Source organism: Oncorhynchus masou, chromosome 4 (genome assembly GCF_036934945.1).
Source record: "Oncorhynchus masou masou isolate Uvic2021 chromosome 4, UVic_Omas_1.1, whole genome shotgun sequence".
Lineage (NCBI taxonomy): Eukaryota > Metazoa > Chordata > Actinopteri > Salmoniformes > Salmonidae > Oncorhynchus > Oncorhynchus masou.
Genome location: NC_088215.1, coordinates 5,122,966 through 5,149,726, shown reverse-complemented (window position 1 = coordinate 5,149,726; position 26,761 = coordinate 5,122,966). Strand labels below are relative to the sequence as shown.

Here is a 26,761-nt window from a genome sequence, read left to right as displayed (position 1 = left end):
AAAACTAAAAGGGACAAAAATCAAAGGAGTAAACGTGATCAATGTGCTTCTTCTGGTCTTTGGGCTGGGTCAGGCCAGAGCACTTCGTCGACATCACAAGCAATATTGTCCCTCCTGAGGCAACGGGGGAAGAAGCCTCTTGTGTGCCGTATCCAGCCCTGGCATGATTCCTCACCTATATCACCACAGGCTAAATCCATGGCTTGCAGCAGATTTACTCTGGTGTAGGGTTGTCTATCATACACTTTCCATCTCCAAGAGGAGAAAAACTCATCAATTGGATTCAGGAAAGGCGAGTATGGAGGGAGGTACAAGTTCATAAACTGCCCATTGATGTTAAACCATTCGCTTACCTGAACAGCTCGGTGGAAACTGACATTGTCCCACACATCACATAGGTAGGAATGGGATTCTCATTTAGCTCTTGAACCTGCTGCTCAAATAAAATATCTCTTAGATTGGCAATAAATCTTAGAAGGTGCTGGGTGTTATATGGCCCTAGTGTAACATGGTAATGTAGAACACCATGATTGCTGATAGCAGCACAGATTGTGACATTGCCACCTCGTTGACCAGGGACTTCAACAATGGGCCACTGTCCAATCATGTTTCGGCCTCTCCTTCTCCTCTTTGTTAGATTGAAGCCTGCTTCAGCAACAAAGAGGAACTAATGGGGTCTGTCCAAGGATTCCAAGTCAAATATTGTCTGTGTAGAAATACAATATACTGTATGTAGGATTTTGTAAGTCGTACAGAGACAGTGCTATATTGTAGAGTATAATTAGGCTTGATTCACATACATTGTATGTACTGAAGAGTGATGTCATTCACATAGTTTGTGTTAGTACTGTAGACAAACTGGATTACAGTAAATGTTTCTGAATGTACACTTACTTGCACATACTGAGCTCGCAGGTCTTTCACCCTTGGTGAGTTGCGATCAAAAGGTACTCTGTATACTTGTTTCATTCGCATCCTGTTACGATGGAGGACACGGTCAATTGTGGAAATGCTCACACTGTCGATTCCCTGGAAGTGTGTATTGTCTTGTATCACTCGTTCCTGAATTTCTCTGAGTCGTATTGCATTATCTTGAAGGACCATGCCAACTATAACGGCCTCTTGCTCCTGAGTGAATATAGCTGTCCTTCCACCTGCATGTGGCAGCCTTGCAATTCTACAAAACTAGTTGTGCAGTTACAAAACATATTCGTGCAGTACAATACATACAGTGATTAACTTTACAAATGTCTATTGAAACAGCTGCATTATAGTGTAGTACAGTAAATTTGCAATTACAAAAATACAGTAGTATACTGTGGACACAGAATCGGCCAAATTGGGTTGTCCTGCTTCCCTCATTGTCAGTCCATGGACAAGAACATGGTCTATAACTTGCTCGAATTTCATCAGATATTTCCACTCTTTGTCTTCGTCTTTGTCTTTCTTGACCTCCTCGTCGCCCACCTCGCATACGCACTCGTCCTCGTCCTCTCACATTGTTTCTTTTATCCATTCTCAGACTTTCTCCTCCCCACCTTCAACAACCTGTGCTCTCTGAACTGGCTTATATTGGTTGTGTCCCATCATTTGAAACAGGTTAAGTCAATTTTGAGTGGTTGTGTTCAATCAATGACATGTGTTCTGCATCATTAGCAACTGAGAACTTTGATCAGCCAATGTGTTTTAGTGTTTTAGCAATTGAGAAACTGTAATTGACAGCATGCCAGCATCCAAGCATTGATTATGCAAGAATGGGCTGGCATCAGTCAGGATGTGGCCCAGAAGTTATTTGACAGCATGCCAGGGAGGATTGCAGAGGTCTTGAAAAAGAAGTGTCAACACTGCAAATATTGACTCTTTGCATCAACTTCATGTAACTGTCAATAAAAGCCTTTGACACTTACGAAATGCTTGTAATTATACTTCAGTATTCCATAGAAACATCTGACATAAATATCTAAAGACACTGAAGCAGCAAACTTTGTGAAAATTAATATTTGTGTCATTCTCAACTTTTGGCCACGACTGTACATATAGGTAGGGTTAAAAGTTACTTGGCAATCAGGATAGATAATAAACAGTGTAACAGCAGCGTATGTGAAGAGTGTGTGTGTGTGGCATCAATATGCATGCGTGTGTTGGAATTTTAGTGTAGTATGTGTCGATGAGTCCAGTAAGTGTACATAGACAGTACTGTTCCTGGGGTCTACAGCCAGTGTAAGAGAGTGCAAAGAAAAAAAGAGGGTCAATGAAAATACTCTGAGTAGCCATTTGATTAACTCTTAAGCAGTCTTGTGGCTTGCGGGTAGAATCTGTTCATGAGCCTTTTGGTCCCAGACTTGGCGCTCAGGTTCAACTTGCCATGTGGTAGCAGAGAGAACAGTCTGACTAAGGTGGCTGGAGTCTGTGACTCTTTTTAGGGTGTTCCTCTGACACCGCCAGGTATAGGAGTCCTAGATGACAGAGAACAAGTCAAGATGCTCTCAATGGTGCGGCTGTATAACTTTTTGAGGATCCGAGGGCCCATGCCAAATCTTTTCAGCCTCTTTAGAGGGAAGAGGCATTGTCGTGCCCTCTTCACGACTGTGTTGTTGTGTTTGGACCATGATAGGTCCTTAGTGATGTGGACACCGACTCAATACAGAAGTGGTCTGATGAAACGGATGCTAAGCTACAGGACTGTTTCACTAGCACACACTGGAATAAGTGCCGGGATTCATCCGATGGCATTCAAGAATTTATCACAGTCATCGGCTTCATGAATAAGTTTATTTACGATGACATGCTCACCAGTGGAGGCTGGTGGAAGGAGCAATCGGAGGGAAGGCTCATTCTAATGCTTTAAATATGTTTGATACCGTTCCATTTATTCCATGCCAGCCATTACAAGGAGCCTGTCCTCCTTTAGCTCCTTCCACCAGCCTCCTCTGGTTCTCAGAGTGATCATATGTACATATCCCAATCAGAAGCCATGGATTACAGCCAACATTCACACTGAGCTAAAGGCTAGAGCTGCCGCTTTCAAGGAGCGGAACACTAATCCGGACTTTTGTAAGATATCTTGCTACACCCTCCGAAGAACAATCAAACTTTTTCGAATGGCTGGGATTTGGGCCTATCCTTCGCCACCGACTCATTGAAGTAAAACTCCTCCTCCATATCGAGGATCGTTGTTCTGATATCCAGAAGCTCTTTTAGTCATAGGAACTATGGTGGTAACATTATGTACAAAAGAGTTAAGATCAGAAAAAAAATGAAAATATAATCGCACAATTGGTCAGGGCCCATAAAACAGAATAGTAGTGTGTGCGTGTGCACACAGGTGTGAATTTTGCTCGATAGATTTGATATCAACACATCTTTGGATTGTATTATCTTTTAAAACTAGTGTTCTATTTTTCTTATGTATGTTACATTACCAGAAGGTATTGTATTAAGTCTGATATGAAGGTTACACTTTAATGTGCATGTGGGATGACCTGTTTTAAATGCTGGATGGTTTACAAATGATCTCTGTGTATGTCAACTACTCTGACAGGGAGCACTTATCATTGGGGGGGATCTCCTGGTGGATTCGCTGCTTCATCATCAACTGCATCCTTTTCCTCCTGCTCTTCTTTCTCACCACGCCCGCCATCATTATCTCCACGATGGACAAGTTTAACGTCACCAAGCCTGTGGAGTATCTCAATGTAAGAAATCTTCAATATCCCTCAATGTATTTCACTCCATATCAAAGGTTTTGTCGTGGCCTAGCTGGTCTACAGTGGTTCCTCCTTTAAAAGTTGTTATACTGCATGCAGAACACCTTGTGGGCTACTGCAGAATTCTATGGCACGTTATTTGTCAGCCATTTTTACCATTAATGCAAGTTAGTACGAGTTTGATCACCAGAGGGCATCTTTGAGAAGTATTTGATAATCTTCAGTATTGGCATTACTAGAGAATTTAAAACCTTTTTTGTAAGAACATAGTATATGGAATTGATTTTAAGAAATGTAGCTTATTAACTAATCGATAATGGGCTATTATAATACTGTACAGGTCAGGATAATCAAAACATTTATTTTATTAAGACTATCATAAATAATGTTGGTGCTTTTTTATTTTGATCCAAAGCCATGAATGTTCTGAAAGAGCTACAAATTCTGGACCCCTACAAATCAGCTGGGCGAGACAATCTGTAAACTCTCTTTCTAAAATTATCCGCTGCAATTGTTGTAACCCCTATTACTAGGCTGTTCAACCTCTTTCATATCGTCTGAGATCCCCAAAGATTGGAACGCTGCCTCTTCAAAGGGGGAGACAATCTAGACCCTGCTGCAGACCTATAACTATCCTACCCTGCCTTTCTAAAGTCTTCGAAAGCCAAGTTAACAGATCACCGACCATTTCGAATCCCACCGTACCTTCTCCGCTATGCAATCTGGTTTACAAGCTGGTCATGTGTGCACCTCAGCCACCTCAAGGTCCTAAACAATATCATAACTGCCATCGATAAAAGACAATACTGTGCAGCTCTATTCATCAACCTGGCCAAGGCTTATCGGCAGACTCAACAGCCTTGGTTTCTCAAATGACTGCCTCACCTGGTTCACCAACTACTTCTCAGATAGAGTTCAGTGTGTAAAAACGGAAGGCCTGTTGTCCGGATCACTGGCAGTCTGTATGGGGGTGCCACAGGGTTCAATTCTCGGGCCGACTCTTTTCTCTGTATACATCAATGATGTCGCTCTTGCTGCTGGGGATTCTCTGACCCACCTTAGCGCAGACAACACCATTCTGTATACTTCTGGCCCTTCGTTGGACACTGTTTTAACTCACCCCCAGACGAGCTTCAACACCATACAACTCCTTCCGTGGCCTCCAACTGCTCTTAAATGTAAGTAAAACTAAATGCATGTTCTTCAACCGATCACTGCCGACACCCACCCGCCCGTGTTGCATCACAGCTCTGGACAATTCTGACTTAGAATATGTGGACATCTACAAATACCAAGGTGTGTGGTTATACTGTAAACTCTCCTTCCAGCCTCACATTAAGCATTTCCAATCCAAAATTAAATCTAGAGTCAGCTTCCTATTTAACAACAAAGCATCCTTCACTTATGCTGCCAAACATACCCTTGTAAAACTGACTATCCTACCGATTCTTGACTCCGGCGATGTCATTTACAAAATAGCCTTCAACACTCAGAAAACTGGATGCAGTCTATCACAGTGCCATCCATTTTGTCACCAAAGCCCCATATACTACCCACCACTGTGTCCTGTATGCTCTCGTTGGCTGGCCATCGCTTCATATTCGTTGCCAAACCCACTGGATCCAGGTCATCAGTATTTGCTAGGTAAAGCCCTTGTCTTATCTCAGCTCACTGGTCACCATAGCAGCACCCACCTGTAACACGCGCTCCAGCAGGTATATTTCACTGGTCAACCCCAAAGCCAATTCCTCCTTTGGCTCCCTTTCCTTCCAGTTCTCTGCTGCCAATGACTGGAACGAACTGCAAAAATCTCTGAAGCTGGAGACTCATTTCTCACTCACTAACTTTAAGCACCAGCTGTCAGAGCTGGTCTATCACTCCAGTGTTTAATTGCTATATTGTAATTATTTCACCACTATGGTCTTTTTGTTGCCTTATTTCCCTTATCCTACCTCATTTGCACACTGTATATAGACTTTTTTCTATTGTATAATTGACTTTATATTTGTTTATTTTGTAACACTGTGTTTGGTTTTCCCACTACTTTGCTTTATCTTGGCCAGGTCGCAGTTGTAAATGAGAAATGTTCTCAACTAGCCTACCTGGTTAAATAAAGGTGAAAAAAAATAAAAAAATAAAGAAGCTGATGAAGAAATACAGTACTGTATGCTTTTCCGACATTTTGCAGTTGCATGAGGTCGCCCACGCACTTTAAACATTTGGATAATAAAGCATTTAAAGCTTTTTGAAGATAGAAGCCACCTACATTTGTTTATTGGGCTACTGTGCAGTCTGACAAGTAATCATTAACTGTCAGTCATGGACAGAAACTTCTAAGACACAGTATTAATGATGAACACCCGGAGGTTCACTGGTAAGCCACATTTGCCTCTGGATCCATCCCTGTTGGTAATCTCTCTCTTCAGTTACACATTCTTGGAATAGCATAATGGTCCGGACAGCCCTTGCTGTGCCTGGTGAGCAGTTGTTCAAGTTCTGTTGTCAGAAGAGGAATGGACATGTCAGGGTGAACCGACGACCTGATGAACCCACCAGGTATGTTGCCTGTCGGAGGTGACGTTTCAGAGCTCACAGGTGTGCCTGGCATGGATTGTGACTCATTTTGTTCCTCATCAATGTGCCATTCTCCGCCTGTTGCCGCCTGACTCTCCGCCTGTTGCCGCCTGACTCTCCGCCTGTTGCCGCCTGACTCTCCGCCTGTTGCCGCCTGACTCTCCGCCTGTTGCCGCCTGACTCTCCGCCTGTTGCCGCCTGACTCTCCGCCTGTTGCCGCCTGACTCTCCGCCTGTTGCCGCCTGACTCTCCGCCTGTTGCCGCCTGACTCTCCGCCTGTTGCCGCCTGACTCTCCGCCTGACGCCGCCATGTGCACCTTCATCAGATGAGCATACTGGTACTGCCCTGAGCCCCCATCGATTACAGTGGCCTATGTTAGAAACGGTAGATCCATTAACTTCTTACGGCTGAAATCCCGTTAACGGGATCGATTTGACAGCAGCCAGTGAAAGTGCAGGGCGCCAAATTCAAACAAATCTTATAATTAAAATTCCTCAAACATACAAGTATTATACACCATTTTAAAGATGAACTTGTTAATCCCACCACAGTGTCCGATTTCAAAAAGGCTTTAAAACGAAAGCATACCATGCAATTATTTTAGATCAGTGCCTAGTCACAAAAACAACACAGCCATTTTTCCAGCTAAAGAGAGGAGTCACAAAAAGCAGAAATAGAGAAAATGAATCACTAACCTTTGATCTTCATCAGATGGCACTCATAGGACCTCATGTTACACAATACATGTATGTTTTGTTTGATAAAGTTCCTATTTATATCCAAAAATCTCAGTTTACATTGGTGCGTTATGTTCAGTAATGTTTTGCTTCCAAAACATCTGGCGATTTTGCAGAGACCCACATATATTTACAGAAATACTCATCACAAATGTTGATGAAAATACAAGTGCAATGCATGGAATCAAAGATATACTTCTCCTTAATGCAACCGCTGTCTGAGTTCAAAAAAGCTTTACAGCGAAAGAACACCATGGAATAATCTGAGTACAACGCTCTGCCACCAAAACAAGCCATACAGTTGGCTTGCATGACTTGGCTCATTGCATTTTGCAAGACCCCTTAGTCAAAAAGCTGTTATTCGCTCCCCCTTCACAGTAGAAGCCTGAAACAAGGTTCTAAAGACTGTTGACATCTAGTGGAAGCGTTAGTGTACATTTGGTCCGATTGCACTTTCTATCTTGGATAGCCATATACTTGAAAATCTACAAACCTCAGATTTCCCACTTCCTGGTTGGATTTTTTTTTCAGGTTTTTGCCTGCCATATGAGTTTTGTTTATACTCAGACATCATTCAAACAGTTTTAGAAACTTCAGTGTTTTCTATCCATCTACTAATCATATGCATATCTTAGCTTCTGGGCCTGAATAGCAGGCAGTTTACTCTGGGCACTCTTTTCATCCGAACGTGAAAATTGTGCCCCCACCCATAAGAAGTTAAGAATTAAAAGTGACTCCAACGCACATGCTGCATACACATTGTAAGAATCTAGCAAAACTGATTTTCTTGGCAAAAATGTGTTTTGTTTTTTAGATGTGGCCTGTTATCAGCATGGTTGTCATTTTTTAAAATTGTATTTAACCTTTATAGATTTTATTACACATTATGCCTACATTGATGTTTTTTAAAGAAAATGCACTGAAACCAAAATACCTTTTTAGTTTTTGTGATCCTCTCAGATCTGGCTCATTTTCAAGCCCTCTTGAAAATCCTAACACTGGAACGGGTAGCACCAATAAAAGAAACTGGCTTGATGAAAATGATGTCCATTTCGTCCCGGGGATGTTCACACCTACAGTAGCCGGGCTATAAAGTGTCTATTGTCCTGATGATAGGGCTACACCTGCTACAGTCCGACAGTACACTTGTGAAAAACAAGTGTTTGAAAAACTTTTTCAAAATGCCTCCAGCTGTCTATCACTACTGTAAATAAAAACACAGCATTTTGTTTACATCCTCTTTACATTCTTTATTGTAACCGCAATATCACAAATAATTTGTCTACCTTTCCGATTACTTTTACATTTTGGGATTTATAGATGTATGCTTTTCATGTCATTTTTTTGTTAAATCCAGCTCAGATTTCAGTATAACTTTTGACTGACGCCTTTTGAAAGGTTTAATACTCTATTTAATCATTTCAGCCCTCCGAATTCATATCTAAAGGGCATTTTTCATGCTTTTATTAGTTACATTGTTTTTAGTTTGAACGTGCAGACAGGCACTAAGAACAGCAGGAATGTTTCCCTAGTCAGCGCCTTTATTTATGCAACGGCCCTTAGTGTTGCTCTGTTCTTCCCAGTGGGGCGGGGTGGGGGTCCACCCCCCCTCCTCCTTACTCCTCCCTTACCCATGGGCTAGGCTCTCTTCTGTGTGCAGCTCTGTGGCCCGTCCCATGCTTCCTGCCCTCATGCCTTGAAACTTGTGCGCCTATCACAGTGGATGAAGCTGGAGAACTGCAAGGCAATCCCATTGACCAATATGACCATTGTCCTGCTAGACACGTTGTCTGCAGAATTCACAGCCTGTTATGCTTGTGAAAAACAGTGTTGACAATATATCTGTGTTATATTAACCTGTTGATGCTCTGGGGGCGCTATTTCATTTTTGGATGAAAAACGTTCCCGTTTTAAACAAGATATTTTGTCACAAAAAGATGCTCGACTATGCATATAATTGATAGCTTTCGAAAGAAAACACTCTGACGTGTCCAGAACTACCAAGATATTTTCTGTGCGTGCCCTAGAACGTGAGCTTTAGGCAAAACCAAGATGAGACGGCATCCAGGAAATGAGCAGGATTTTTGAGGCTCTGTTTTCCATTGTCTCCTTATATGGCTGTGAATGCGAGAGGAATGAGCCTGCCCTTTCTGTCGTTTCCCCAAGGTGTCTGCAGCATTGTGACGTATTTGTAGGCAGATCATTGGAAGATTGACCATAAGAGACCACATTTACCAGGTGTCCGCCCGGTGTCCTGCGCCGAAATTGGTGCGCAAAAGTCAGCTGCCAGTATTTTTCCATGGGATACAGAGAGGAAAGCAAGCTTCCACGAACTGCATATCAATGAAGAGATATGTGAAAAAACACCTTGAGGATTGATTCCAAACAACGTTTGCCATGTTTCGGTCGATATTATGTAGTTAATTCGGAAAAAGTTTTACGTTGTAGGTGACTGAATTTTCGGTTCGTTTCGGTAGCCAGACGCAATGTAGAAAACGGAACGATTTCTCCTACACACAGACGCTTTCAGGAAAAACTGCGCATTTGGTATGTAACTGAGAGTCTCCTCATTGAAAACATCAGAAGCTCTTCAAAGGTAAATGATTTTATTTATTTGGTTATCTGGTTTTTGTGAAAATGTTGCGTGCTAAATGCTACTCAAAATGCTATGCTAGCTTTGCATACTCTTACACAAATTAGTCAATTTCTATGGTTCAAAAGCATATTTTGAAAATCTGAGATGACAGTGTTGTTAAGAAAAGGCTAAGCTTGAGAGCAGACGCATTATTTTCATTTTATTTGCGATTTTCAGAAATCGTTAACGTTGCGTTATGCTAATGAGCCTGAGGCTTTAGTCACGATCCCGGATCCGGGATGGGGAGTTCCAAGATGTTAAAGCCCATGTATCTAAGGGGCTTTAATAAAATTTTAAATTAATTCATAATAACAATAATAAAAATAGCTTTGTTTTAAATATAATAATATTTTGTAGATTTCCTTTTCAAAAATGTAAAGTGAGCAAGGAAAAATGCCATTCTTGAACATTTGTAAAAAAAAAAAAGCCAGTTTGTTATTTAGAATTATTTATTTAAAAAATTTAGAGGGAGAGAAATCAAAAGCCTACAATCACCTCATGGGTCTCCCGGTTGTGGCCAGCAAGGGTATTGAACCAGTATCTGTAGCAACGCAGTTTGCACTGCAATGCAGTGTCTTCGAACGCTGCGCCACTCGGGCGCTGTACAGCGTGACCGGTCAGGAGTAGGCTACAGTACTACAGTGAGAGCAAAATAATCCTAACATTTCCACACCCTAATTGTAGGGCGGCAGTTTCTCTTAGAATAAAAACCTTAGTGTAACAACAGTTTTAGTAAGTAATTCTGACGAATATTAACAAAAATATATATATTTTTAGAGACAGTCGCTCCTCGGGACCCAAACGCATAATCAGTGCTCTAACTCTCCCTTGCGCTGGTCTGGAGCAATGAAGTAGTGACCCAGGGTGCCGTACTAAACCACAAATTACCTCTAAATCCCACAGCATAATCGCAAAACTTTGAGTGGAGCAACCACTGCAGCAGCCTCTGCCAGCCTCTGTATCGGCATGGGTTCGAATCTGGCCTACTGCCCTTTGATACAATCTTTCTCTATCTTTTGCCACTGTCATTCTCTCCCACTATCTGTTCAATAAAATCTGAAATACCTTTAAATTATGTATTTAAAAAAAGGCTTTGTCAACAAACGTCTCATTGATTCTACATTGACATAATGAAAGAAAATGATGCACTGTGAAATTGCTAGTACACCCTTGTACAAAGCTATTTATTCCAGCCCTAAACCATATCACTGCTGGTTTTCTTTTCCACCTGTTTGTTAATTGAATGGCGTTGATTGAGTTCATCTGGGTTGTGTTTATTAGGGCAGTGGTTCTTAAACCCCCAGCAATTCCATGTATTTGATATATTCCAGCGCTAGTAAACCAGATTCAACCTGTCAACAATCACATTTTTGACTTGTTGATTTAGGTGAGAGCTATTTCAGGGCTACAACAAGATTTTGAAATGTCTGGGTATCCTTGGAGAGGTTTGAAAAAACACGTTTTAAAGGTTTTGCAATGGAAAATGGACAATTATCATTGTCATTGGTGTATTCCAGGTAGTCCCTTTCCATTTAATTTCCTTCCTTTAATGAACACAATCCTGCTTTCTCATGTCTAATTCAGTCCTTGATTAGAGGGTAAGAATCAAAACCAGCAATGCTTCTGATGTAATTTAGTAGTCATACCCTGCCCTGCCTTAGTAGTTTGCTCAGTGAGAATTCAGTCATTGTTCTTAGCATGGTGTTATAGATTGCAGTTGGACAGAATCTAAAGCTATATGGTACAGAGCTCAATATGAGGGCCTTTGAGGAGCAAGGCTTTGTTGACTATTGAGGAAATGTATGTCTTCTGTTCCCTCTTGTCATTTTTCTCCAGAACCCCATCATCACCCAGTTTTTCCCCACTTTGCTCCTGTGGGCTTTCTCTGCCCTGCTGCCGACCATCGTCTACTACTCTGCTTTCTTCGAGAAACACTGGACGAGGTACTGTTCACTTTCCTATCCTTAGCAATACGGTTAGCAAGTTGCACTGAGGGTTAGGCCATAGTGGTCCTAGGGATTTTCCAAGTCCAAATGAGTTGCTGATTTGGTGTAAAGAACAGAAATCGTCACACACAGAAGGCGACTGGAGTTGTTCTTCACTGAGTTAAGCGTTATCAGTCAATCAGATGTATTTTATAAAGCCATTTTACATCAGCAAAGTGCTTCATAGATACTCAGCTTAAACCCCCGAAGAGCAAGCAATGCAGAGGCAGAAGCACAGAGACTAGGAAAAACTCCCTAGACGGCAGGATTTTGATGGACAAAATCAACATGCGTGCGAACCCGGGATGCTGGTCTTCTAGGCAGAGTTTCTTTGTCCAGTGTCATTTTGCCCATCTTAATTATTTTATTTTTATTGGCCAGTCTGAGATATGGCTTTTTCTTTAACTCTGCCTAGATGGCCAGCTTCCCGGAGTCGCATTTCCATTGTTGACGTTGAGACTGGTGTTTTGCAGGTACTATTTAATGAAGCTGCCAGTTGGGGACTTGTGAGGTATCTGTTTTTCAAAATAGACACTAATGTACTTGTCCTCTTGCTCAGCTGTGCACCGGTGCCTCCCACTCCTCTTTCTATTCTGGTTTGAGCCAGTTTCCGCTGTTCTGTGAAGGGAGTAGTACACAGCGTTGTACGAGATCTTCAGTTTCTTGGCAATTTCTCACATGGAATAGCCTTCATTTCTCAGAACAAGAATAGACTGACGAGTTTCAGAAGAAAGTGCTTTGTTTCTGGCAATTTTGAGCCTGTAATCGAAACCACAAATGCTGATGCTCCAGATACTCAACTAGTGTAAAGAAGGCCAGTTTTAATGCTTCTTTAATCAGGACAACAGTTTTCAGTTGTGCTAACATAACACATAATTGCAAAAGGGTTTTCTAATGATCAACTAACACAACATGCCATTGGAACACAGGAGTGATGGTTGCAGATAATGGGCGGGCCTCTATGCCTATTGTCGTGACGTTGTATTAGTTAATGTGACGACTGTTATTCATCGAATGATTAAAGGTTTCTAACAGCGTGATTAAATGAATCAAGCAATTATTAACTCATTAATCTGGGGCACCATGGGAAAATTAGTTTTGAGTTTCTATTTTACATATTAACTCAAAGATTATCAGAATATCGATTTTACAACAGTCACTAAATAATCAATTTCCTCTACAGTCTCATTCTGAACGTCGCATAATCCGGGAATCTGCACAAACCCGGGTCCCACCAATGAGTTCGTACCACACCAATATTAGTTGATTATTTATTTACTAGAAAGCTAAAATGATAAAAGATGCACAACACAGTCTAGGCTATTGATTAGAACTTAGTATAATGGGCCAACACACTATGGCGCGTGACCCAAAATGGGGATTTAAAAGACAGAGAAAAATTGAGAAAAAAAGAAAGTACATGAGATATACGTTATACATATACGTATGTATACATGAGATATACATACCCAAATACGTTTGGGTGCATTTGTCAGCTATGCATATTTTAACCCTAGCCTTGCCCCGAACTGCTGCTCTTATGGGTCAGAATATAATGATTTAATTACGTGTTGGAGGTCTCAGATGGGAAGATCCACGTGGGTTGTTTAGGCTTCTCAATGACACACTTCTCCGGCGCAACTCTCTGGTTGTCCTCACGATGTCAGTGTCCTTTTGGCTTAGTGGTCTAATTCCTCGCCCTTGCTCTGAAAGGGGCCTTCTGAGGACAGACAGCTCTGTATTTCAGAGCTCACAGCGTAGGAATGAAACGGCGTAGATACCACAATTCGATGGGGAGTGTAGACCAGGTGTTCCGGCTTGAATTCACCCGCTCAGACACAGCTACTCATCCGTAGCATGTGTAGAAAAAAGATTTCTTTGTCTTCAACCTTGTTTTGGGTTTGTTGACATTTTAGGCCTTGGCTGCACTTACTCTGATATGTTAATTCTTAACTCACATGTCTTATACCCTCGCGTCCGAAGTGGGCGTAACCGCCTTTAGGGCAATTCTCTGGGCGTACCAAGTTCAGAGGTAAGGTCTAGATTTGACTCAAATCCAATTTTAGACAACTAACTTCACATTTCATCTTTATCAAAACATTCTCTTTGGACATTTTCCACACAACGTACAATGTATAAATATCAAGCATATACTAGGAAAACTCAACGTTACAATGTTTTCGTAATAACATTGTCCTTTTAACCTTTAATAACAACACAAAAATGACATTAATTTTCATATTCCATCTGTCGTCATTACCACCATTGTGGCTGACAGATACCATTGTTCCAAAGTCCATTTATTGCATGTTTAATGTTCTGAGGCTGGTTCTCCATAGTGAGAGGACCATAGGAATTTTTGTCTGTTGCCTAAGATTTACCATGGGCGTGAGGGGTCATAAAACCCCCACATCTTCATATGCTAGATCTCTCCTCCCCTGTTGGGGGTGAGAGATAATCTGTAGGGTTGTGGTCTCCTGTAACCTGACCTGATCAGGACAGTCATGACACTATGTAGATATTCCATTGAAAAAATATGCCGTTTCCAGCTACAATAGTCATTTACAACATTAAGTGTCTACGCTGTATTTCAGATCAATTTGATGTTACTTTAATGGACAAAAAATGTTTTTTTTTTTTTTAAAGGAAATTTCTAAGTGACCTCAAACTTTTGAACGGTAGTGTACATGTAGGTAGAGTTAAAGTAAATGCATAGATAATAAACCAACAGTAGCAGCAGCGTAAAAGAGGGTTCTGGGTAGCCCTTTGATTAGCTGTTCAGGAGTCTTATGGCTTGGGGGTAGAAGCTGTTAAAAAGCCTTTTGGACCTAGACTTGGAGCTCCGGTACCGCTTGCCATGCGGTAGCAGAGAGAACAGTCTATGACTAAGGGTGGCTGGAGTCTTTGACAATTTTTAGGGCCTTCCTCTGACACCGCCTGGTATAGAGGTCCTGGATGGCGGGAAGCTTGGCCCCAGTGATGTACTGGACCGTATGCACTACCCTCTGGAGTGCCTTGTGGTCGTAGGCTGAGCAGTTGCCATACCAGGAAGTGGTGCAACCAGTCAGGATTCTCTTGATGGTGCAGCTGTAGAACATTTTGAGGATCTGAGGACCCATGCCAATGACCCATGTCTCCTGAGGGGGAATAGGCTTTGTCATGCCCTCTTCACGACTGTCTTAGTGTGTTTGGACCATGATAGTTTGTTGGTGATGTGGACACCATGGAACGTATCTACCTGCTCCACTGCTGCCCCGTCGATGAGAATGGGGACGTGCTCTGTCCTTCTTTTCCTGTAGCCCACAATCATCTCTTTAATCTTGATCACATTGAGGGAGAGGTTGTTGTCCTGGCACCACATGGCCAGGTCTTTGACCTCCTCCCTATAGGCTGTCTCATCATTGTTGACCAGGCCTACCACTGTTGTCGTCGGTAAACTTGAGGATGGTGTTTGAGTCGTACCTGGCCATGCAGTCATGAGTGAACAGGGAGTACAGGAGTGGATTGAGCACACACCCCTGAGGGGCCCCCGTGTTGAGGATGTGTTGTTCCTTACCCATGCTGTTGCTAGCTAATTTGTCCTGGGATATAAACATTGGCTTGTTATTTTACCTGAAATACACAAGTTCTTTTTACTCCGACAATTAATCCACTGATAATAGGGTAGTTTCTCGTCATCGCTCCTTCTTCAGTCTTTGGACTTTAAATGGCGGATGTCAACCAACTTTAAGGTGCATTACCACCACCGACTGGAATGTGGACCTCAGTTCGGTTTTCAATCACCCACGTGGTATATGCTCCTAAAACCAATGAGGAGATGGGAGAGGCTACACTTGCAAGCTCGTAAATAACAGAACCAAATTCTATTTTAGCGCCTGGCTACGCAGATGCTTGTTGGCGCACTTGAGCAGTTTGATTTAAATGATTGAACAACATTCATGTGTACATTTATTTTGCAACGCTCGCACATGTGACGCGGGCGGTGTGGTCAGCATGTAATCGGAGCGCACACGCCTCAGTGAGCATAGAAATAGACTACGTGGCCTGCGCCCCACGCTTTGGAGTCAGTAAGTTGAATAAGAGAAAATTGTTCCATGCAGGCACGTGGATGCTTTCCTCTCATCTTGTAATAATTGCTCAGAATGTCTGTGACTGCGGATGAGCTATTTTTGTTTATTTTTTTACCATTTTAATTTAAAACAATCACAGTAAGTTACTTAATTGTTACCCAGAAATGATTTGATTCTGAGATTAATTTTTTTTTTTTAAATCTGCATTGTGTCTATTTAGGTTATGTTGTGAGAGATCTTTAATTCCAACAGCTCTTGGTGCAGATGTGATATTGACAATGGGGAAGAATCAAAATATATGGAAAGGGTTTCTTTCAGTTGACCTATAATTTCCACAATTTTTTTTCTTGATTTTGGGTTTTCTAAAGATCACAGACTTCAATTAGTATAATTTTAGAGATGAGGACAACTACTCTGATGATTATCAATGGCTTTCTGGCGCCAGCGGCAGCCGGGGCATCATCCAAGTGGGTGAAACAAATTAGTAGTGAAGAGGAGTAGCTACCTACAGAGTCCATAAGGAGAGGCTGAGGATGTCAGGGAAAGCGAGGTGTGCTGATGGCTGCGGACCTGACTCTGATATGACCACCAACCTCCCTGACTGTGACCAAGATCCTCCCTCCACCGCTCAAACCATTCTACCTCCCTTCTTGCCTCAATTCCCAGACATTTTTAATTTTGTACAATTTGTTGTATCTCATCTTATTAATTCAAATGTGTTTTTTTGTGTGTGTTACTGAAATTCAGCTTTTAAATGAACTAAATGAAATTATCATCATGTAAGCTCCTTCAGTGACATTGGCCTTTTTCTCTATTTTATTTTCATGTGCAGATCAGGGGAGAACCGGACCACCATGCACAAGTGCTACACCTTCCTCATCTTCATGGTCCTCTTGCTGCCTTCACTGGGTCTTAGCAGGTACCTGTTAAACTATCTGTTTTTAAGGCGCAAAACATTTCATGCAGGTCATTGGTTATTTCAACTAAGGTAAAATACCCCTTTTTTAAGAATATCCCTTCAAGACATGCTCTGGAACTTTGACGTCTACTCAGTATTTTTTAAACCTACCGCTTTGGGCTGGATGTGTCAATAAGTCCTTCATGCATAATCTATGAGCAGAATTACTGTCTTCCCTTAATTAACCACGAAATCCCTAGTTTGAATGAGACTGTTTTTCAATAAGCTGTGTTGTGCCATTTTCCATACATTTTCACCCATGTGGGCCAGCACCTTAGCAATTCGAGTTTTGCCAATGAGCTTCAGCCCTTAGCCATTTGAGTGACAGCTCGGAAGATGCACACACAGCAAAGCGAAAGAAAGCGCAATGACATGGTGAACATATCTGCACATGTGACGTAGTATGCAATTTTCAGGGGCCGCTTTTGCCTCATGAACGCTACTTTTGGCTTCAAAGTCTACAAAAGTCCCGGAGAATCTCAATAATAACCCCAAAACCTAAGCTGTTTTTATATTTCTTAATGCCATCATAGAATACTTTGAAATATACCTGTACGTGTACAGTGGTTCGTCCTTTAAAAGTTGCAGCGTTCTGCAGCACAGCATGCAAGGTGCTGCAGAATTCTGTGTCAACCACTGTTACCATTAATACTAGTTAGTGCTAGTTTGACCACCAGAGGGCATATTTGAGAAGCATTTTATAGCCTTCAATAGTGGCTGTACTTGAGAATTTAAAAAAAAAATTCTAAGAACTTAGTATATGGGACTCCCGACAGGGAGGGAGGGGTAGGCGGAGTAGGCTATCCTTGTCAATAAGAATTTGTTCTTAACCTCTTGGAACTCCCCATCCCGGATCCGGGATCGTGACTAAAGCCTCAGGCTCATTAGCATAACGCAACGTTAACGATTTCTGAAAATCGCAAATAAAATGAAAATAATGCGTCTGCTCTCAAGCTTAGCCTTTACTTAACAACACTGTCATCTCAGATTTTCAAAATATGCTTTTGAACCATAGAAATTGACTAATTTGTGTAAGAGTATGCAAAGCTAGCATAGCATTTTGAGTAGCATTTAGCACGCAACATTTTCACAAAAACCAGATAACCAAATAAATAAAATCATTTACCTTTGAAGAGCTTCTGATGTTTTCAATGAGGAGACTCTCAGTTACATACCAAATGCGCAGTTTTTCCTGAAAGCGTCTGTGTGTAGGAGAAATCGTTCCGTTTTCTACATTGCGTCTGGCTACCGAAACGAACCGAAAATTCAGTCACCTACAACGTAAAACTTTTTCCGAATTAACTACATAATATCGACCGAAACATGGCAAACGTTGTTTGGAATCAATCCTCAAGGTGTTTTTTCACATATCTCTTCATTGATATATCATTCGTGGAAGCTTGCTTTCCTCTCTGAATCGCATGGAAAAATACTGGCAGCTGACTTTTGCGCACCAATTTCGGCGCAGGACACCGGGCGGACACCTGGTAAATGTGGTCTCTTATGGTCAATCTTCCAATGATCTGCCTACAAATACATCACAATGCTGCAGACACCTTGGGGAAACGACAGAAAGGGTTGACTCACTCCTCTTGCATTCACAGCCATATAAGGAGACAATGGAAAACAGAGCCTCAAAAATCCTGCTCATTTCCTGGATGCCGTCTCATCTTGGTTTTGCCTGAAGCTCACGTTCTAGGGCACGCACAGAAAATATCTTGGTAGTTCTGGACACGTCAGTGTTTTCTTTCGAAAGCTACCAATTATATGCATAGTCGAGCATCTTTTTGTGACAAAATATTGCGCTTAAAACAGGCACGTTTTTTTATCCAATAATGAAATAGTGCCCCCATAGATGTAAGAGGTTAACTGACTTGACAAGTTATATGAAGGTTACACTAAAGGCATAACATTTCTAAACCTTCATTGTAGTCTAACCTCTTGCAATGAGCAATCCCGTATCCGGGAGCGTAATTATAGCCTCAAGCTCATTACCATAACGCAACGTTAACTATTTTTGAAAATCGCAAAATGAAATGAAATAAATATATTGGAAGAAAAAATATATTATAAGAAAAAACCCAGAAAATTCAGTCATTACAACGCCAAACTTTTTTCCAAATTAACTCCATAATATCGACAGAAACATGGCAAACGTTGTTTAGAGTCAATCCTCAAGGTGTTTTTCACATATCTATTCGATGGTAAATCATTCGTGGCAGTTGCCTTTCTCTTCTGAACCAAATGGAAATGTGCATGCAGCTTGAGATTATGCAATAATTTAGACGGAGGACACCAGGCTGACACCTGGTAAATGTAGTCTCTTATGGTCAATCTTCCAATGATATGCCTACAAATACGTCACAATGCTGCAGACACCTTGGGGAAACGACAGAAAGTGTAAGGCTCATTCCTTGTGCTTTCACAGCCATATAAGGAGACATTGGAACACAGCGCATTCAAAATCTGTGGCTTTTCCTGTTTGAAATTCCATCCTGGTTTCGCCTCAAGCATCAGTTCTGTGGCACTCACAGATAATATCGTTGCAGTTTTGGAAACGTCAGTGTTTTCTTTCCAAAACTGTCAATTATATGCATAGTCGAGCATCTTTTCGTGACAAAATATCTTGTTTAAAACGGGAACGTTTTTCATCCAAAAATGAAATACTGCCCCCAGAGGTTCAAGAGGCTAACCAATACCCAAACGGAGATTCAGTCACAAATAAAAAATCTCATTGATTTATCAAGGCCATCCCCATGCTTGTCTCAGAGCAGCGTGAAACGGTGCTAAAATACAGTCGTGGCAAAAAGTTTTGAGAATGACACGAATATTAATTTCCACAAAGTTTGCTGCTTCAGTGTCGTTAGATATTTATGTCAGCTGTTACTATGGAATACTGAAGTATAATTACAAGCACTTCATACGTGTTAAAGGCTTTATTGACAATTACATGAAGTTGATGCAAAGAGTCAATATTTATGGTGTTGACTGTTTTTCAAGACCTCTGCCAATCCTCCCTGGCATGCTGTCAAATAACTTCTGGGCCACATCCTGACTGATGCCAGCCCATTCTTGCATAATCAATGCTTGGAGTTTGTCAGAAATTATGGGGTTTTGTTTGTCCACCCGCCTCTTGAGGATTGACCACAAGTTCTCAATGGGATTAAGGTCTGGGGAGTGGAACAAAATATTGATGTTTTGTTCCCCGAGCCACTTATCACTTTTGCCTTATGGCAAGGTGCTCCATCATGCTGGAAAAGGCATTGTTCGTCACCAAACTGTTCCTGGATGGTTGGGAGAAGTTGCTCTCGGAGGATGTGTTGGTACCATTCTTTATTCATGGAAAATTGTGAGTGAGCCCACTCCCTTGGCTGAGAAGCAACCCCACACATGAATGGTCTCAGGATGCTTTTCTGTTGGCATGACACAGGACTGATGGTAGCGCTCACCTTGTCTTCTCCGGACAAGCTTTTTCCGGATGCCCCAAACAATCGGAAAGGGGAATCATCAGAGAAAATTACTTTACCCCAGTCCTCAGCAGTCCAATCCCTGTACCTTTTACAGAATATCAGTCTGTCCCTGATGTTTTTCCTAGAGAGAAGTGGCTTCTTTGCTGCCCTTTTCACCAGGCCATCCTTCAAAAGTCTTCGCCTCACTGTGCGTGCAGATGCACTCACACCTGCCTGCTGCCACTCCTGAGCAAGCTCTGTACTGGTAGTGCCCCGATCCCACAGCTGAATCAACTTTAGGAGACGGTCCTGGTGCTTGCTGGACTTTCTTGGGCATCCTGAAGCCTTCTTCACAACAATTGAACCGCTCTCCTTGAAGTTCTCGATGATCCGATAAATGGTTGATTTAGTTGCAATCTTACTGGCAGTAATATCCTTGCCTGTAAATCCCTTTTTGTGCAAAGCAATGATGGCACGTGTTTCCTTGCAGGTAACCATGGTTGACAGAGGAAGAACAATGATTCCAAGCACCACCCTCCTTTTGAAGCTTCCAGTCTGTTATTGGAACTCAATCAGCATGACAGAGTGATCTCCAGCCTTGTCAACACTCACACCTGTGTTAACGAGAGAATCACTGACATGTCAGCTGGTCCTTTTGTGGCAGAATTGAAATGCAGTGGAAATTTTTGGGGGGGATTCAGTTAATTTGCATGGCAAAGAGGGACTTTGCAATTCATCTGATCACTCTTCATAACATTCTGGAGTATATGCAAATTTGCCATCATACAAACTGTGGCAGCAGACTTTGTGAAAATTAATAATTGTATCATTCTCTCAACTTGTGACTGCCAATTGGAGGATTCTAAATTTAAACCAAAAGCCGCCTCATGGGTCTCCCGGGGTCGGTCAGCACGGGTATCAAACCTGCATCTGTAGCAACGCATTTTGCACTGTGATGCAGTGACTTAGACAGCTGCACCACTTGGGAGGCCCCATCCACAAAGTATCAAAATACAGAGAGGTGTTGGTAAAGGTATATTGTCCTGCTAATAGCCATAATGGACTATTATAATACTGTACATGGTGTCCAGGTCAGGATAACCAAAACATTTCTTTATTAAGACTATCAGAAATAATTGTGGTACTTATTTATTTTGAATCAAAGCCTTGAAATGAGTGAATCACTCAACTTTATGTAGGTGCCGGTCTATATGACTGTGCCATCAACTTGATACTATATAATGATATTTTGGAGGGCATTTCATTAAAACAAAACAAAAGTGAGCAATTTGTAATCTGAATAAAGCCAAAATGATATTTGTCAAGGCCATAACATTTATTTCTGTTTTTAGAGGGAGAGAAACGCTGGGCCAATTGTGCGCCGCCTTATGGTACTCCCAACCACGGTTGGATGTGATACAACAAAAAGTATTATTATTATGTAGTATTTGTTTTGTCTTTTCTGGTGGATTAAACTGAAATTGCAACCAATCATGGCCGGTTGTGATACTGCCAATCGAAGAAATAGATTTGACAATAGAATTCTCCCCCTTCCCTCCTTCCAGGCAAGTCTATTGTCCAGCTACCTGCTAATAGCCATAATAGCACTGTACAATGTGACCGTGTGTGTTTGAAAGAGTATTTTCCAGTAAGCAACCATTTGTTTACCTCCATTAGACAGCTTTGTTCCAATATTTCTGTCATTCACTGATATTTATTCCCATAGTTATTCGTTATGGATCCATAACTAAATGAACATCTGCATTTGGAAGAGTGTTTTTATCAGTATTTTATTAACGAAAGCATAAAGATGCTGATGAAGAAATACAGTACTGTACAGTATATGCTATTACATTTGGATAATTAAGCATTTAAAGCATTTTGAAGATGTAAGCCACCTGCGTGCGTTTATTAGGCTATAGCAGAATAGCATAATGATCCGGATGGCACTTGCTGTGTCTGGTGAGCAGTTGGTTAAGTTCTGTTGTCAGAAGAGGAATGGAAATGTCAGGGTGAACCGACAACCTGATGAACCCGCCAGGTATTTTGACTCTGCCTGTGGGAGGTGGCGTTCCAGAGCTCACAGGTGTGCCTGGCATGGATTGGGACTCCCATCTCGTTCCTCGCCCTCTTCAACGCATCATTCTCTGCCTGACTCCACCAATGCCGCCTGGCTCTGGACTAATGCATCAGCTCTCGCCCGTATCTCTGCCCGCAGATAATGTTTCTCTTTCTGCTGGTCTGCCTTCAATGACTCTGTCTTCAAAATTTGAATCTGATCCATGTGCACCTTCATCAGATGAGCAGAATGATACTGCCCTGAGCCTTCATCGATTACAGTTGCCTATGTTAGAAACGGTAGATCAATTAAGAATTAAAAGTGAAGCCAACACACACATGCTGCGTACACATTTTAAGAATCTAGCAAAACAAACCGCCTTCTTGGCAACCATGCGTTTTATTTTTGGTGCGGCCCATTGTCCAGCCCTTTGTCTACTGATCTCCAAGGATGATTGTCGGCATGGTTGTATGCTCTGCAAAAACACATTCACGTTTTTAGTACACAACCATTTAAAAAAAATTATCTTACTGGTTGGTAGGTGATCAAATACTTATGTCATGCAATAAAATGCGAATTAATTACATAAAAATCATACAATGTGATTTTCTGAACTTTTGTTTTAGATTCCGTCTCTCACAGTTGAAGTGTACCTATGATTAAAAAAAAATACAGACCGCTACATGCTTTGTAAGTGGGAAACACTGCCGATTTTGCAGGTTATCAAATACTTGTTCTCCCCACTGTAAATGGCACATGAATAATCAACCAATGTCTGCCTACAGATTATGACCCATCTGAAAAGCTCATTTGATTTCATTTTTTTGTTGCTTTTAATAGTTTGGATGTCTTCTTCCGCTGGCTGTTTGATAAGAAATTCCTTGCTGACGCCACTGTCAGATTTGAGTAAGTATTTCTATTTTCATAAAAGAGGAATGTAATTAAGATCCGTTGCTGTTACAGCTTGTATTTGCCTGGTATTATGGGGAAAATAAATAGTACCTCCTGGTTCTGTACTTTCAACACAATTGTTAATTACCTGGTACATTTAATATACATAACAGCATTTCTCTCAATGAAACCAAAGCATAATTACTGTGTGATTTGTCAGGCCGTTATCTGTAAATACCTGTGAAAAGTAATTACAGTACTATGGTAAATGCTATCTAATCACACTGGTGGTGCCTCCCCCTGTTTAAGGTGTGTCTTCCTCCCTGACAACGGAGCCTTCTTCGTCAACTATGTCATCGCCTCAGCTTTTATCGGTAATGCCATGGACCTGCTGCGGATTCCAGGCCTGCTCATGTATATGATCCGACTGTCCCTGGCCCGTTCCTCTGCAGAGAGGCGCAACGTAAAGAGGGTAAGAGTCATTAAGGAAAATATTGCCGCTGCTGTGCTCAAAATTCTATTTACTTTTCAATGCTGAATTCTTTCGTGTCTTCAGCATCAAGCATTTGAATTCCAGTTTGGAGCGGCCTACGCCTGGATGATGTCCGTCTTCACTGTAGTTATGACATACAGCATCACCTGTCCAATCATCGTCCCCTTTGGTGAGTCAGCCCACCTCTCCCCAGAGAGGAAAGTGGTAACATGGTGAGAGATGAAGTATGGGAAGAGTGACTGGGGATAGAGAGGACTTACTCTCCCCTCTCTAGGGTCACCTACTGGCAGTGCTTTGTATGAGTCAGAATGAATCACCAATGAAATTAGGGTAGCTAAACACTGCATTGTGCCAAGAACAGGCTTACCCACACCTGGTGTGTACATACAGTATTTATGTCACTACTGTGCATCTCTATGTTAAAGCACTGTATAGATACATTGTATATTGTATCTTTACTAAGAGATAAAGTGCAGAAAGTATTCATACCCCTTGACTTATTCCACATTTTGTTGTTACAGCCTGAATTCAAAATGGTTTAAATTTCTCACCCATCTACACATAATACACCATAATGAAAAAAAAGTGAAAACATGTTAGCAAATGTATGGAAAATTAAATAGATGGTCAAATAAAATATTCCCACCCGAGTCAATACTTTGTAGAAGCAACTTTGCCAGCGATTACAACTGTCAGTCTTTCTGGGTGTCTTTAAGAGCTTTCAACACCTGGATTGTGCAACATTTGCCCATTTATTATATTCAAAATTCTTCAAGCTCTGTCAAATTAGTTGTTGAACATTGCTAGACAACCGTTTTCAGGTCTTGCAATAGATTTTCAAGCATTTTTTAAGTCACTGTAACTCAGCCACTCAGGAACATTCAGTGTCTTTTTGGTAAACAACTCCAGTGTAGATTTGGCCTTGGTGTTTTAGGTTATTGTCCTGCTAAAAGTTAATTAATCTCCTACTGTCTGGTGGAAAGCAGACTGAATCAGCTTTTCCTCTTGGATTTTGCCTGTGCTTAGCTCCATTCCATCTCTTGTTTATCCAGAAAAACTCCCCAGTCATTAATGATTACAAGCATGCCCATAACATGATGCTGCCACCACTATGCTTGAAAATGTGGAGATTGGTACTCGGTAATGTGTTGTATCGGATTTGCCCCAAACATGGCACTTTGTATTCAGGACAAAAAGTGAATTGGTTTGCAACATTTTTTGCAGTATTACTTTAATATCTTGTTGAAAACAGGATCCATGTTTTGGAATATTTGCATTATGTACAGACTTCCTTCTTTTCACTCTGTCAATTGGGTTAGTATTGTTGAGTAACGACACTGTTGATCCTTCCCCAGTTTTCTCCTATCACAGCCATTGAACTCAGTAACTGTTTTAAAGTCACCGTTTGCATCATTGTGAAATCCAAAGTGTAGTTAATTTTCAAAGGTATATTCAAAGTCTGCTTTTTTCGTGGGTTTACCCAGCTACCAATAGGTGCCCCTCTTCTTTGTGAGGCATTGGAAAACCTTAGGGGGTATTGTGTGTAGGCCAGTGACTGTCTGTAACACAAACTGATGTGATCCCACTGTGAAAAGGGGAGATTCTCACGACTCCCACAAGTATCATGGGTCTGAAGGTAACCAGATTTTTGGTATGACCAGTGACGCAAAAATCTCAATTTAATCAATTTTATGTTCAGGCTGTAACACAGCAAAATGTGGAAAAAGTCAAGGGGTGTGAATAGTTTCTGAAGGCACTGTACTTGGAAAGACAGGCCAACACCAGCGAAGGTGGGAGTGTCCATCGTGAAAATAATTGTATTTGTTAAATATAAGTTCAAGTGATACATAAGTAATATGTGTAGTAAAAATGCTTTTAAATGTAATTACATGGCATGAAATATGATGTATATTTCAAATACATTTTGACCCATTCCTATTTGTTTCATATATTCAAACATACAGTGTTTGACAATGTATTGTGTTGGTTTGGATGTGGAGGCTTTAAGTCTGCTTCTCCTCTGGTATAATGCCTCCTCCTACTGTCTGCTTGGTAGTATTGAATAACTCCGCGTCAGGTCATGAGTTGCAGAGGAGCAACAGGAAGGGAGAGGTTGCTAGAATAGTGTCAGCAAGGCACATATTTACATTTTCTGTTCAGAAGATAACCATCACAGTGTTGCCCTGCAAGGTCACTGCTACTTTATGAGAAATGTGGTGTTGTCTGAATTACTCCCAGAAGGTGACACAATACTACTGTTTCCAGATATTGAATTTGGACCATGATTGTGCTGTATTACTCATACTTTGGCAGCATTTGATGTCCTCCAGGATGATCTTTTTTTATATATTGTATTTGACGCTCCCAGAATTTGACATCTAATTTTGAAATCTGTTGACTCAGTCGTCTATCTTGTATCATTGATCCATACCGAAGCCTAACATATTGGCATGTACACTTCTCAAAAAAATAAAGGAAACACTTAAACAACACAATGTAACTCCAAGTCAATCACACTTCTGTGAAATCAAACTGTCCACTTAGGAAGCAACACTGATTGACAATAAATTTCACATGCTGTTGTGCAAATGGAATAGACAACAGGTGGAAATTATAGGCAATTAGCAAGACACCCCCAATAAAGGAGTGGTTCTGCAGGTGGTGACCACAGACCACTTCTCAGTTCCTATGCTTCCTGGCTGATGTTTTGGTCACTTTTGAATGCTGGCGGTGCTTTCACTCTAGTGGTAGCATGAGACGGAGTCTACAACCCACACAAGTGGCTCAGGTAGTGCAGCTCATCCAGGATGGGACATCAATGCGAGCTGTGGCAAGAAGGTTTGCTGTGTCTGTCAGCGTAGTGTCCAGAGCATGGATGCGCTACCAGGAGACAGGCCAGTACATCAGGAGATGTGGAGGAGGAAGTAGGAGGGCAACAACCCAGCAGCAGGACCGCTACCTCCGCCTTTGTGCAAGGAGGAGCAGAAGGAGCACTGCCAGAGCCCTGCAAAATGACCTCCAGCAGGCCACAAGTGCATGTGTCTGCTCAAACGGTCAGAAACAGACTCCATGAGGGTGGTATGAGGGCCCGACTTCCACAAGTGGGGGTTGTGCTTACAGCCCAACACCGTGCAGGACGTTTGGCATTTGCCAGAGAACACCAAGATTGGCAAATTCGCCACTGGCGCCCTGTGCTCTTCAC

General features: G+C 41.6%; 1 protein-coding gene across 1 annotated transcript in view; it reads left to right on the top strand.

Annotated features, from left to right (window-relative positions):
* LOC135522023 (CSC1-like protein 2) overlaps positions 1–26,761 on the top strand; it is a 93,810-nt gene that overhangs the window by 53,490 nt on the left and 13,559 nt on the right. The window contains exons 14-19 of the mRNA XM_064947899.1: positions 3,542–3,695; positions 11,491–11,597; positions 16,542–16,628; positions 23,016–23,081; positions 23,376–23,538; positions 23,623–23,728. Of these exons, the coding sequence (XP_064803971.1) occupies positions 3,542–3,695; positions 11,491–11,597; positions 16,542–16,628; positions 23,016–23,081; positions 23,376–23,538; positions 23,623–23,728 (683 nt within the window). The remainder of the gene's footprint in view (positions 1–3,541; positions 3,696–11,490; positions 11,598–16,541; positions 16,629–23,015; positions 23,082–23,375; positions 23,539–23,622; positions 23,729–26,761) is intronic.